The following is a 14,730-nucleotide window of genomic DNA, read 5'->3' as shown; positions in this document are numbered from 1 at the left end:
CCTCGTTTAGTGGGTAAACTTTTAAACAATAGGACAAAGGCCTGGCGTTATTGGATTGCAGTTAAGCAGGCTTTAGTGAGGAGATAAGAGTCTCAAGATGGAGGGATCTGTGTGCCAATAAAGGCTCTTTCAGCCTTGGAGATCTTAACAGTCTCCCAGTGGCCGAAAGGGCGGAAGGCGCGGGGGGGGCGGGGGGCAAAAGATGGGTGCTGGAACAACTAGATATGCTTCAGCAGGGAGTGTGTGTATGCAAACCATCAACATTAATGTTATTTCTTTATTTAAAAGCATTCAGAAATACATTAAACAGGGTCCAATCTTATGGGTTCGGGGGAGCCCAGGCAGAAAGGTGCATCTTTACCATATGTTTGAAGCAGCAGGCAGATGCTGCTTCATGTATAGAAGGGGAAATACTATTGCAGGTCACCCCAATCTCCAAGTATTGCAAGATTCCAGGGGTTCCAGGCAGACTGACCCAAGGTTTGTGTTTCCTTTTGGAAAATGAGGTACGGCAGAGACTGCAGTGTCTTCATGATATATGGTTTATTTACACATATATACAACCTGAGCCAACGGTGGAGGAGTTCCCAGCATTATACTCCCAAGAAGATTGTTTCCTCTGTAGGCACAACTTAGGATCCAGATGGACATCAGCCGTCATGCCCTGGCTCCATTCTGCTTCCCTATTGCATAACTGCTCCCCAAGCTCCTAACTCACATCCCTTTAGCTGTGGCATGAAAGCCCCCACTCATTTTACCGTCTCGCATAGTTCCCTTTGAAGGTTTGTGTTGTCCTATTGGCCCATCCCCAGGCTATCACCTCACATAGGAGGCCAGCCTGGCATAATTAGCCCTTGACACATGCTGATTCCAAAGGACTAGCATCATCTAGCACACAGCTTTATCCATATGGGTCTGGTCTAGTGCGCATGAGTCTAATACTCAGGGTCTAGCTATTTCCTGGTTTTAACACTCCAAGCATTGATTAAATTCTAGCGGCTATTAGGGAAGTTTTTAATGTTTGATGTTGTTGCTTTTTTATTATTGTTAGTATTCTGTTGGGAGCCACTCAGAGCGGCTGGGGAAACCCAGCCAGATGGGCAAGGTATAAATAAATTAGTAGAAGTAGTAGTAGTATTCCCAGGAATTTAGGGTGTCTAGCAGGCACCAACTCACAACAATACATTTTCATTAAATCTATTTATTTACTTTTATATCTCACCTTTCCACCCCTCCCCATCTTATGGGTTCCCCCACAACACACCCATTTTATTCCCATAGCAGCCCTGTCAGGTAGACCAGGTGGAACAAGAATGATTCGTCCAAGATTATCTAACTGCCTGTGGGTTTGAAGCTGGGTCTCCCCTCAGTCCTCATCTGACACTCTTGCCACTCTGCCATGCTATATTCTGGCCACAGTAAGAAGGAAGGAGAATGAAAAGGCTGTTTCTGCAGAGTCTCAAAACCCAACTTTTTAAGGCTGATTCACACATCCCTGTGTGTCACTCATTTATTACCCTGAACAGCTTTAGGGCCTTTCAGATCCCTCATATCCCAGCCTGATCACTGAGACCATCCATGGAAGCAAGGCTGGTTTTCCCCTGAGTTAGTGAGGCTCATTTGACATTGGCACAAAACCGAGCCTTTCAAGTCACAGACACCAGTCCTGTGGAAACGTCTTCCAATAGAGATTCAGGAGACGTCTGCCAGATTAACCTTTAAACGTTTGCTGAAAACGTCTCTGTGCTACCAGGCTTATGCAGATAATAAAGACAAAATATTATCTGCAATAGTTAGCTGGTGGCCTGCTAACTACATAATTTTACGTTTTTCTGAAGTTTATCACCATATGTGTGTGCGTGCATATCTGCTTTGTGTGGGTTTTAAGTGAAACTGCAGTATACGTGTGATTCTTACAAATGGGTGAATGTGTTGAATGTTATCTCTAGCAATACAGTGGTATCTCGGGTTACAGACACTTCAGGTTCCAGACTCCATTAACCCAGAAATAGTATCTCGGGTTAAGAAGTTTGCTTCAGGATGAGAACAGAAATCGCGCAGCAGCAGGAGGCCCCATTAACTAAAGTGGTACCTCAGGTTAAGAACAATTTCAGGTTAAGAACGGATCTCCAGAACGAATTAAATTCTTAACCAGAGGTACCACTGTAGTAAGGATCTGTTTTATAGTGTGTGTGTGGACCACACCAGGATGTTGCAGCCATTGGAAGATAAGAAGCTGCCCTATGGGGAGTCAGGCCATGGGCTCACCTTGCTCAGTAATTGAAGAAGAAGAAGAGTTTGGATTTGATATCCCGCTTTATCACTACCCTAAGGAGTCTCAAAGCGGCTCACATTCTCCTTTCCCTTCCCCCCCCCCACAACAAACACTCTGTGAGGTGAGTGGGGCTGAGAGACTTCAGAGAAGTGTGACTATCCCAAGGTCACCCAGCAGCTGCATGTGGAGGAGCGGAGACTCAAACCCGGTTCCCCAGATTGCAAGACTACCGCTCTTAACCACTACACCACACTGCCCACACTTGATGCAGGAAGTCCGCTGCCACAGCATCCCTGTCATCCCTCAGCCTCTGCTTAAAAACCTCTCGTCCACTACCTCCTGAAGCAGGCTGCTCCAAGGTCCCACAATATGTCCCCTGAGCAAGCTCTTCTCTCTCTCTCTCTCTTAATCTGAGGACAGCAATGTCCCTCGAAAGAACACCGGCTTGAAGAGCATTTTCTACAGACAAGCAAGTGTTAGGTTTTTCTCATTAGTCTCCCGACTAATGAATGATCAGTCCTCCCGACTCCTGGATAGGCCTGATCTCAGGGTTGCACAAGTTCACTCTGCAGTAAGCAAGCGAGCTTTATATGGATCAGCAGTCTCTGGGGAAACTTCTCTAAAATATCTATTTAAGCATCTCTTGTTTCTTTAATGGTCAATTGAGCAGGAAACCACGAGCTATTCAACAGAGCATGACATCCTCAGCAAGCAAACCTAGCAAATCCCCTTTGGGGATCTTTACACACAGAGAGTTGTGAAAAAGGATACCCCCCCACACCCCCAATACGTTAGTGGAATAGCATAGGAACAATAAGCAGAGGCCCTGCTGATCCAAAGGATCAGACCATCTAGTCTTGCCTCTTTTTCTCACTGTCTTCATATGCCTATGGGAAAGCTGCAATCAGAACACGAGGGCAATAGTTCTGGAGGTAAAGCGTTGAGATCTTTTCCTCTGTGCATTTGTATAATCCCATTTTATTATTTATTTGTTGCAACGTTTCCATCCTGCCTTTCCTCTAAAGGAGTTCAAGGCAGCAGGCCTGGTTCTTCTACTCTCCATTGTTACCTTCAGGACTACCTTGTGAGGTAGGATAAGCAGGGAAACTTGCGCTTGTGTACACACTGCACTTTCGAAGCCCATTTGAAGCCCATTATTTCCCTCAAAGAATTCTGGGCACTGCAGTTTGTTGCTGGGAACTGTAACTCTGTGAGGGGCATACGACAATGCCCAGATTTATTTAAGAGAAAGGAAGTGCTTTGACAGTAAAGGTCTCAGGTGTACGCAGCCTTAGAGCGGACCAAGTGAGCTTTATGGCCGAGTGGGGATTTGAACCCTGTTCTCGCCCAGGTCCTAGCCCAGCACTTTCACTACTATCCCACATTGGCTCTATCTAAAAGCTGTGGGTTAAACCACAGAGCCTAGGACTTGCCGATCAGAAGGTCGGCGGTTCGAATCCCGCGACGGGGTGAGCTCCCGTTGCTCAGTCCCTGCTCCTGCCAACCTAGCAGTTCGAAAGCACGTCAAAGTGCAAGTAGATAAATAGGTACCGTTCCGGCGGGAAGGTAAACGGCGTTTCTGTGGTCTGCTCCGGTTTGCCAGAAGCGGCTTAGTCCTGCTGGCCACATGACCCGGCAGCTGTATGCCGGCTCCCTTGGCCAATAAAGCGAGATGAGTGCCGCAACCCCAGAGTCGGTCACGACTGGACCTAATGGTCAGGGGTCCCTTTACCCTTACCTATCCTCCACCGCAGCCGAAGGTAACTTAAGGGAGGCAGTGTGGCACACCTTGAACTATCCACAAGCATCTTCCTGCCCGCTGCTCTCCTGTCATCCACAATCTGCCCGGCGGTGGTTCCAGCAAGACATGATACCATTCACCTCTTTATCCTGGCCGTTGAAAACCGGAGAATTGATTTTGGCATCTGCCTGGCAATTTGTTGCGTGGATTATTGATTTTGGGGTTATGGACAGGTTGGTGTTGCTTTTACTGTTTTAACTGCATTTTTATATGCTGTGATCCGCCCTGGGACCTTCTGGCGAAGCAGGGGCGGCTGGTATCCAAGAGGGACTGGGAGTGCGCAAGGCAGGGAGGTCATCAGTAGGGGGAGCTAGAGCAACTAATTCTAGGTTTGTCCTCCTCCGTGCTGAGTTCTACTTCTGCCATTCTAAGGAGGAGGAATCATAGGCTTGTGGAGTTGGAGCGGACCACAAGGTTCACCCAGTCCAATCCCCTGTAATGAAGGAATCCTGCCAACAGCCGCCCCAAGGTGGCTAAACCTGGCTTAAGTCACCTCATTGATTCCAAAGGGAAACAAGTTCACCCAACATACCGGTAGTCTGGATCCAACCAAAGAAGAAAGAAGTCATCTACCCACCAAGATCAAAATTGAAAGTGTAGTCCAAACTGAAGAGAGATAAATAAACCCTTACATTGGGTGCACTATACACACACACACACACACACACACACATATTTCAAACCATGATAGGAAACGGGTCTCAGTCCCTGGCATCTCCAGGTTGGGCTGCGAATATGCCTTGCCTGAAAGCTTGGAGAGCTACATCAGTCAGTGTAGACAATGCTAAGCTAGATAGACTGATGGGATAGCTCAGTCAGTAAAGCATGAGACTCTTAATCTCAGGATTGTGAGTTCAAGCCCCAGGCTGGGCAAAAGTATCCTGCATTGGAGGGGGTTGGAATAGATGATGCTCGTGGGCCCTTCCAACTCTACAATTCCATTTCTCTATATAGCTGGTTTTCCCAGTAGTGATGTATGGAAGTGAGAGCTGGACCATAAAGAAGGCTGATCGCCAAAGAATTGACGCTTTTGAATTATGGTGCTGGAGGAAACTCTTGAGAGTCCCATGGACTGCAAGAAGATCAAATGCATCCATTCTTAAGGAAATCAGCCCTGAGTGCTCACTGGAAGGACAGATCGTGAAGCTGAGGCTCCAATACTTTGGCCACCTCATGAGAAGAGAAGACTCCCTGGAAAAGACCCTGATGTTGGGAAAGATGGAGGGCACAAGGAGAAGGGGACGACAGAGGACGAGATGGTTAGACAGTGTTCTCGAAGCTACAAACATGAATCTGACCAAACTGCAGGTGGCAGTGGAAGACAGGAGTGCCTGGCGTGCTCTGGTCCATGGGGTCACGAAGAGTCGGACACGACTGAACGACTAAACAGCAACAACATATAGCTGGTTGCTAATTAACACAGAACAAAGCTCTGCAAGAGATCCAATTTTCACATCACAGACACATGGGTCACCTCCAGATTGCTAGAATTTTGCAGAGGAGATTGAAGCGCATTCTGGAAATATTGGTTTCCCGGATTAAAGTGCTCTGTTGCCCTACTGCAACAAATCCACTTTTTTATTATTATTTTTTTAAAAAAAAACTTTTTGCAGTTAGGAAAGTGTTGGGGAAATGCACTGGGGAGGGTGGAATGTGCATATGATGAACACCGTACCAGCAAATCAGGATGAAAGCTCATTGTCGTACAACTTCCCTGCCAATGGATTGGAACGAATGCATGATAAAAAGACTATGCACCGCCTACCCTTTGCATAAGCTTTGTACAAGCAAATGAGGGTGAAAGCTGAGTCTTCAGGTCCCTGGGAGGAGCCCATGGTCTCCGGAGCAGTAGCATGGATCTGTTCCACTGTCTGCGCAAAGGCAGGGAGTGGAGATCATCCACGGCTGCCTAGGCACATGTACGATCCTTGAAATCCATTTGCGTAATAGCCCCTGATAAGACATGACACTCTGACTGCATGAACATGTTCAGGATTTTAAAGGACATGCACATGTGGAAAAACAGTCCTTGGTCCTATGCAAAGCTGCTCTGGGAATTTTATTGAAGCTTTTCTCAAATAAACAAAATAGCAAAATAAATGAAAGGGGACTGTTTTGTTTCTTTGTTTAAACAGTTTAAGTACTGGTTGGAAGAGTAAGGATTGTACACTGACGGACAAAGGTGGGGGGGTCCGCCCCAGATGCCATCCGGGGGGTGACATCGTGGCCACGCCCCCCTGGGATGCGTGCCAGCCACGCCCCCGGATGTACGTCACTTCCGGTGCTGGAGTAAGTAGCTTCACCATTGGGATTGTATCCATGTTTTACTCGAGTCAACCCATTAAAATGAATGGATCTAAGTTAGTGATGTCCATTACATTCAGTGGGTTTACTCTAAAGTATGATTAAGGTTGGACAGAACCACAAGCACACATCTGACAATGTGTATGCGCTATGCCTTTAAAGCACCATTCTTTCCCTCAAAGAATTCTGGGCACTGTAGTTTGTTAACGGTTTCTGGAAATTGTTGCTCTGTGAAGGGTAAACTACAGTGCCCAGAATTCTCTGAGGGAAACAACGTGTTCCAAATGTGCCTTAAAGGTATAGTGTCTACACAGCCTCATAACATAATAAATAAAGATTCAATGGGGGGAGACCCCACCCTTTAAAAACCCTACATTACAGAACATTATAGTTAACTGCTGAACAGGATGTCAGAATAAACCATTGCACATGAAGAACTACAAGCAATACAACGGAAATTCCACATTTTCAAGCAACAGCTAAACAAAATATCCTCCTAATACATTCATTACAAATGAAAAACAACTGCAAAGCAGGCAATAAAGAAAAACCTACATTGTTTTATTGGGATTGACAGTATAATGGGATATACTGATTTATTCCCGCATAATCTGGGCGTTTCCTGCATTCTTATTGACCCCCAGATCCTTCCTCCACCCAAAACAAATATAGCACCCCAGAGGGTGCAGTGATTTACTTGCTTGCGCACGTGTGTGTGTCCGCACACACACACGCCACCTCTAAAGTTTCTTTTAATGCATTTGCCTAGAGCCAGGGGAAGGGAGAGCAAAAGAAAGCTGTTTGACGGTGGGAACACAAAGTGGAAACAGAGGCTTCCTTGGCTGAAGGGCATGTGCAGAGCACACCAAACCAGCACCTCAGCAGTCTGTGGCGCGGAGATAAGGCAGTGCCAGGGACCCGGGGGCTCCTGCGGCGCCTCAAAAAATTGAAACTCTCCTCTATCAGCTTTCCCTCCCTGCTCTCCTGCTTCGCAAACCCCCCTCTCACTCCTCCCAGGTCTCCTCAGTGCGTTTGTGGCTTTTGCTGCTTCTCCCACAAAAGGAAAGAGACGGAAGAATTTACCAACAGGAGGAGGAATGTTATTGGGACATGCACTCACCTCAGCTGGGGTACAGGTTTTTCCCCAGGGAGGAGGGTAAACAGGCACAGATCTCCCACATCACTAGTAGGGATGTGCAATTCTGTCGATTTCAACTTCTCTCCATTTCCCCTTCTTCCATTCTCTGCCTTTCCACATCACTGTGTGTGTGTGTGTGTGTGTGTGTGTGTGTTGGGGGTGAATTTCACCTAAAATGCACAATTTCATGTACAATTTTGCCTGACGCACACACGTTTGCAAAGCAATCTCCCCAACCCAGACACATTTCCCCACTCTGTTTTCACTCCTCTGTGCCCTTGTAAGCACACGTTACCCTCCTACATGTGTTTTCGCAGACGTTTCTGGGCTGGGAGAACCGCGCCGCAAGATTCGGAGGAGCTCAGGTCTCGACGGAAGGCTGTGTTTTGGCTCACGTGTTGTTTCAGAAAGCACAAGCGTGGGAGGTTCATCTTTGAACACAAACTGAACTCTGAATCTCTCCCTAATTGCTTGACCTTAACCACCTTGGTACTGTTGTTCTTTCTTCCTCAGGGTTGGCAGCCTATTTCTTCCAACAGCCCATGGACCAGGTGATTGTGTCTGGACAGTCCGTGACGCTGGCTTGCGTGGTGATGGGCTACCGAGGCATGGTGCAGTGGACCAAGGACGGGCTGGCCTTGGGGGGAGAAAGAGACCTGCCAGGTACGCTCGCCATGGTACTGGGAGGGAAGCAGGTACAGTAGCGATTAGATGCTGTAGTAAACCTGTACGACTCCAGGGGGCGCTGCGGGTGCCTCTTTGCATCCTCGGTTCTGCAAACTTACCTTACGTGACCACCTGCATTCCTCCTCGCTGCAGGCTGGTCACGCTACTCCATTGTTGGAGACGCATCTGCTGGGCAGCACAACCTGAAGATTGACTACGCCGAACTGGATGATGATGCCATCTATGAATGCCAAGCCACTCAGGCCGCCCTGCGATCGCAGAGGGCCAAGCTGACCGTACTCAGTGAGTTCTCTTCCCTCCTACTTCATTTCTTAGAGCACTGACACGATTCTCCCACTTCACCCTCTTTTTGAGGCGGCCCCATCCTTGACCAGAGTTGCTCAGGCTCGAGAGTGCTTAAAATCCAGTTTTTCAAAACCGTCCTTTCTCCACCCAATAATGATAATGATAATAAGGGCTCTACTTGTATTCTTAGCAGGCTGTGTGCTTTGTGCATTGAAGTAGTAGTAGTAGTAATAATAATAATAATAATAATAATAATAATAATAATAATAATTCATTACTTATACCACGCCCATCTGGCTGGGTTTCCCCAGCCACTCTGGGCGACTCCCAACCAAATGTTAAAAACACAATACAGCATTAAACATTAAAAACTTCCCTAAACAGGGCTGACTTCAGATGTCTTTTAAAAGTCAGATAGTTGCTTATTACCTTGACATCTGGTGGGAGGGCATTCCACAGGGTGGGCACCACTACTGAAAAGGCCCTCTGCCTGGTTCCCTGTAACCTTGCAGTGAGGGAACTGCCAGGAGGCACTCAGAGCTGGACCTCGGTGTCCGGGCTGAACGATGGGGGTGGAGATGCTCCTTCAGGTATACTGGGCCGAACCCGTTTAGGGATTTAAAGGTCAGCACCAATACTTTGAATTGTGCTCAGGAACATACTGGGAGCCAATGTAGGTCTTTCAGGACCGGTGTTATGAGGTCTCGGCAGCCACTCCCAATCACCAGTCTAGCTGCCACATTCTGGATTAGTTGTAGTTTCCGGATCCCCTTCAAAGGTAGGCCCACATAGAGCACATTGCAGTAGTCCAAGCGGGAGATAACTAGAGCATGCACAACTCTGGCGAGACAGTCCGCGGGCAGGTAGGGTCTCAGCCTATGTACCAGATGGAACTGGTAAACAGCTTCCCTGGACACAGAATTGACCTGTGCCTCCATGGACAGATGTGAGTCCAAAATGACTCCCAGACTGTGCACCTGGTCCTTCGGGGGCCCCGTTACCCCATTCAGAACCAGGGAGAAGACAATCCTGGTTAATATATAACGAGAGTCGAAAATTCCTGCATCCAGTTCTGGCTTCTTGGATCTCGTTCTGGCAAAGCCTTCCTGGCTTTTCTGCTAATCTATCAATGTGTCTTGGCAGCATAAATGGAGCTGGAGGATACGTTGTTGTGACAGCCCATCAGCTGCGCCGCTGCCCAGGCCGAATCCTGTACTCTTTTAGTTGCTGGGAAGTAGAGCTGAACAAATGGGTCATTTTCAGTTTCTCTCATTTTTCCCAGTCTGGAATTTAGCCCCCCACATTTCTGCAGCAATTTGAGATTATTATTTTTTTGACAAAACAAAAATCCCACCCTCATGAAAATTCACCAATTTCAGTGTGGATTTCTCCTAACAGCTGCCGTTTTGACAAACATACACATTTCTGCAAGCAAGGTCCCCTAATATAATGCATTTTTGTACAATACTTTCATATCCATTCATAGACATGCTTTACCCTAATCTAGGCATTTTTGTACGCATGGCTTGACTGCATTGCAAAATTCAGAGCTGTACGAACTTTAAAGGGCAGCAGTGGCTCAGTTCATTGGCTCGTTTGGAAACGGCAAATTAGGTAGCTTTGCCTTTAAATGTGAGATGAATTGAATTTCTTCCCCATCCCTATGGGGTACTCAAGACGTCTCTCCACTAGTTAGGAATTCCTGACTCACTGCTTTTGTAGCACACCTTCCTGTGTCTTGGCTGATCAGAAATATACTTTTACTCTGGCTCACTCTCCTATGTGTGGTGAAGAGTTGGTGTGCATCTGTCCCATTACCACCAATGTGCCCACCTGGGGATTGAACCTGGGACCTCCTGCATTCAAAGCAGGTGTCCTACCACTGAACTACACCCCTTCGCTGCTTTCAGAGGCCTAGATCTGAGTGCCATTTTAATGCCAGCTTTGTGGACGAGCTCATGCTTCACATGCATAGCTCCTGGTTCTATCCCCACCATCTCACATTTAAAGGATCTGATGAGCAGATGATGGGAAAGACTTTCCACCTGTCGAAGTTGGCTTGTCGCAGGTGTGGGCAGGTAAGGATCCAGCCCACCAGCTGCGTTCAGCAGCCCACCCCAGCCCTATATTAAAGATGCACCCAAGGACCAGCTACTGCAGCCAAGACTTTGCTGCAATCCTATCTGGCTCTGCTCACACCTGGCAGTGCTGCTCCCTCTGTAGACCTCAGCTAATGGTTTTCTGGAGAAAGGACCCACATACATGATAAGCTGGTTTTGCTGCGTATCCCCTGAAGAATGGGGGCCAGCCAGAAAAATCTGCTGGCAGGAAGCTGCTGGCTGTTGTGCAGTAAACGATTAAGTGCTTCACTTCTCCCTCTTTACAAAATCTGGCTCTGATGGAAACTCCCTCCTGCTGCTTCTGCCCTGCCCCAGTGGCGTAGCGTGGGGGGTGCAGGGGGGGCTGGCCGCACCGGGCGCAACATCTGGGGGGGGCGCTCGCACTCGCAGCTCTCTGCCCCTACCTGGCTCACTCACTCTCTCTCACTGCAGTGCTGGCTGTGCGAATCCGATCCGAGCCGCCGGGTCACCGCCCACTGTGGAGGGGAGGGTGCTAGGCGTGCGGAGAGAGAGCGAGGGACTATCTGGGGGAGGGACAGTGCAGCGGGGGGGGAGCAAATTACTTGCCTTGCCCCGGGTTAGGGGGCGCAAATTACTTGCCTTGCCCCGGGTGCTGACAACCCACACTACGCCACTGCCCTGCCCAGAGTGTTTTTTGTGTTTTTTTTCTGGAGAAGCTTGTGTGGCCCAAACCCTTTTGCATCTGGGAGTGCCCCCCCCACCACATAACACAGCTAACCTATCTTCTCCATGTCTCTTCTTCCAAGTCCCTCCCAATGACCCTGAGATCCAGAACGGTCCCATCGTGCATGTGATATCCAACATCCCCTACAACTTGTCGTGCCGTGCTGCCGGGGCCAAGCCAGCTGCTGAAATCAGCTGGTACCGAGATGGGCAACGCCAGGAGTCTGCCGTGTACTCCAAGGTGAGACTTTGCTGAGCGTTGGAAAGAACTAGCCAAGCAGAGGAGGGGGATCAAAAGTAGGACAGTGAGTCTGGGATCTATCTGGGTAAAGCTGGCAAAAGGTCCAGCACCCTCCCTTCGTCCAACACAATCTGGGTTGTCAGGCTGACTTATCCTTTCACCTAGTGCTGCTGTTGCCAAACGACAGGTCAGTCCATAATAAAAGCAGGCTCCTCCACAATTTAATTGTGGGTGACAGGACTGACCTGGTGTGTATTACCGAGACCTCAGTGGACAAACTGGGAAGGCCAAATCTCTCCCAAGCTCTTGGTGGTGCAAAAACACAGGTTGTCACTGTCACTCATTGTATCTCCATCCTTCTCCGTTATTTCTCTGTTATTTTTCACAGAGAAACTAATGTCAGGTTTTAGGGGTTGTTCTGAGGGTTAGGGTCCTGGAGATGAAACAATAGCCCCCACTGCCCAATAAAAAAGGTAAAAGACCCCTGGACGGTTAAGTCCAGTCAAAGGTGACTATGGGGTGCGGCGCTCATCTCGCTTTCAGGCCGAGGGAGCTGGCGTTTGTCCACAGACAGCTTTCCAGGTCATGTTGCCAGCATGACTAAACTGCTTCTGGCCCAACAGAACACTGTGATGAGTGCCAGAGTGCATGAAAACACTGTTTACCTTTCTGCTGCAGTGGTACCTATTTATCTACTTGCACTTGCTTTCGAACTGCTAGGTTGGCAGGAGCTGGGACAGAGCAACGGGAGCTCACTCTGTCGTGGGGATTCGAACAGCCAGCCTTCCGATCAGCAAGCCCAAGAGGCTCAGTGGTTTAGACCACAGCTCCACCTGCGTCCCTGTTACTGCCCAGTAGCCCCCTGCATGAGGGGTGCTGGTGAACCCACAAGTGATTGTGTTTGGGGACTTCAAGCGCCACACCAAGCCTTCCTTATCTGGGCTGGCTCAGGACTTTGTGACCATATCAGCCAGAGGACTATCTCAGTATACCAGGCATGGGGAGCCTGTGGCCCTCCAGATGTTCAGTGAATTGTAGAGTTGGAAGGGACCACGAGGGTCATCTCTTCCAACCCCCTGCAATGCAGGAATCTTTTGCCCAATGTGGAGCTCAAAGCCACAACCCTGAGATTAAGAGTCTACTGCTCTACAAGCAGGGTTGGACTACAGCTCCCAGCATTCCTTAGCATTGGTCATGCTGGCTGAGGCTGGTAGGAGTTGTGGTCCAGTGGCCACTGGAGGGCCACAGATTCCTCAGTCCAGCTTCCTCAGTTAAGCCACCACCACTTTGAATCATGCTCAGGAACAGACCAAAGCCCAGCAAAGTTATTTCAATATAGGCGAGACACATTGTACAGTAGCGAGCTTGGCTCCAACACTCAGTGTACATTTGAACAAGAAGACACGACCAATCCCGGCGTTCTATGAAATGTACCTGATGATATACAAGCTTTCAACCACTGGTTGTTGTATTCACACATTCATAAATGGTAATGTTAGACCTGCCTGCCCTGAGGGAAGGAAGAAGCAAGGGAGCCTAGGCCACAAAGCACACATGCCACTAGCTCCTAGGCCAGAGAGGACTCTGTTGCTCTACATTTGATATATAATGGATTCATTTTAGGGTTTTAAAATGGTAAATCTCCTTGGGTGCCCTGGCGGACAGGCAATATACAAATCCAATAAATGAATACTAGATGCAGGCTCGGAAAAAAGAAAGGAGAGTGTGTGTGTTCGTGTGTGTGTGTGTAGAGGCCCTGTCTCCAGAGAGTGGCTATCCAAGGAATTATTCAACATGGAAACCCTTCTCCTTCCTCTCCTGCAGGCCCTCATGGACGACGGCAAGCGAGAAGTGGCTGTCAGCACCCTCCTCTTGACCCCCAGCAGCAGGGACATGGGCAGCTCGTTCACCTGCCGAGTCAGCAACCCAGCAGCCCCAGCCGGCAAGCAGACCACGGTCACCCTCAATGTGCAATGTGAGCCCACAGGGCATGGGCCTGTCAGGAATGGGTGGGACTCTCTGACAGCGCATCTGCCTTCCGCGCAGAAGTTCCTGGGTTCAATCTCCTGGCACCTTCAGTTGTGGCTGGGCATTTTCCCTGCTTGGAGAGGTGCTGCCAGTCAGTGTGGGCAATACTGAGCTGGTGGTCTGATTCAGTATGAGGGAGGCAGCTTCCTATGTTGAAGGAGAGCTGGGAAGGGAGGAAACGGAACTGTTTCACAAGGCAGGGTGGCTTTGTGGTGCTATAAACGTGGCCACATTCACACTGCAAATTTAAAACGCTACGGTGCCATTTTAAACAACCACGTCTTTCCCCAAGGAATCCTGGGAAATGTGGTTTTTTTAAGGTGCTGAGAGTTGTCAAAAGAGATTCTAATTCCCCTCACAGAGCTACAATTCCTAGAGGGGTTGAACAGTCAATCCCCTTCCCCAGGGAACACTCTGAATTGTGTGTAGTTCTGTGAGGGGAATAGGGGCCTGCTGACAACTTTCAGCATTGTTGATAAAGTACGGTTTAAAGTGCTGTGATACCGCATTAAATGCATAGCCCAGATGGGGCCTAGGTCACTGTGGGGTGGCCCAAATGAAATAAGAGCTTGGAGCCGCCCCTAGAGTCCTTATGTCCTGCAGAAGCAGTGCTCTTGCTGTGGCTTGGGGCTTCTGAAAGCATGGAAACCTGGAGGAGCAAGCTATGTGGAATCCTAGCTACCTGCCTTGGCAGCGGCCTAACTGACTGTACCCAGGTGGAACAGCTAATAGACACCACATAGGTTGATAATAAGGGTGCTAAGCAGATGCAGCGATGGATAGTAAAAGACCCAAGCTGATGCTGCCTATAGGCACAAACTTTGGTACCCATTTCTCAATTGGGATAAAGGCCTCGGGGAGAAATAAGGCATAAACCTTACTTTTGTGGGATCCCTTCGCCAGGTCAGTGGGGCCTTTGCACTAAAGGAAATAAATGTTCAGGATTTTCATCAGTTCCTCTCCCTCCATCTTGCAGATCCACCGGTTGTCATGCTCTCGGTGCAGCCACAAACTGTGGCCGAGGGTGGCAAAGTGAGCTTCCTCTGCACGGCCACCTCCAACCCCGAAGTGACAGGCTACAGGTAAGGGCTAGAAAGAGCAGGCAGCCTGCCCATCAGAGCTCATGCAGTGGCAATGGTGTGACTGGGATGCCCTCTAATGGCAACA

At 48.8% G+C, this 14,730-nt stretch overlaps 1 protein-coding gene across 3 annotated transcripts in view; it reads left to right on the top strand.

The window, feature by feature from the left end:
• KIRREL2 (kirre like nephrin family adhesion molecule 2) overlaps nt 1–14,730 on the top strand; it is a 62,298-nt gene that overhangs the window by 30,635 nt on the left and 16,933 nt on the right. For all 3 annotated transcript variants that reach the window (XM_083455115.1, XM_083455114.1, XM_083455113.1), the window contains exons 2-6: nt 8,032–8,181; nt 8,338–8,487; nt 11,378–11,535; nt 13,360–13,510; nt 14,540–14,645. In XM_083455115.1, the coding sequence (XP_083311241.1) occupies nt 8,032–8,181; nt 8,338–8,487; nt 11,378–11,535; nt 13,360–13,510; nt 14,540–14,645 (715 nt within the window). The remainder of the gene's footprint in view (nt 1–8,031; nt 8,182–8,337; nt 8,488–11,377; nt 11,536–13,359; nt 13,511–14,539; nt 14,646–14,730) is intronic.

Source organism: Podarcis tiliguerta (assembly GCF_965153285.1).
Source record: "Podarcis tiliguerta genome assembly, chromosome: 8".
In the NCBI taxonomy this organism is placed as follows: domain Eukaryota; kingdom Metazoa; phylum Chordata; class Lepidosauria; order Squamata; family Lacertidae; genus Podarcis; species Podarcis tiliguerta.
This window is presented reverse-complemented; position numbering and strand designations above follow the sequence as displayed.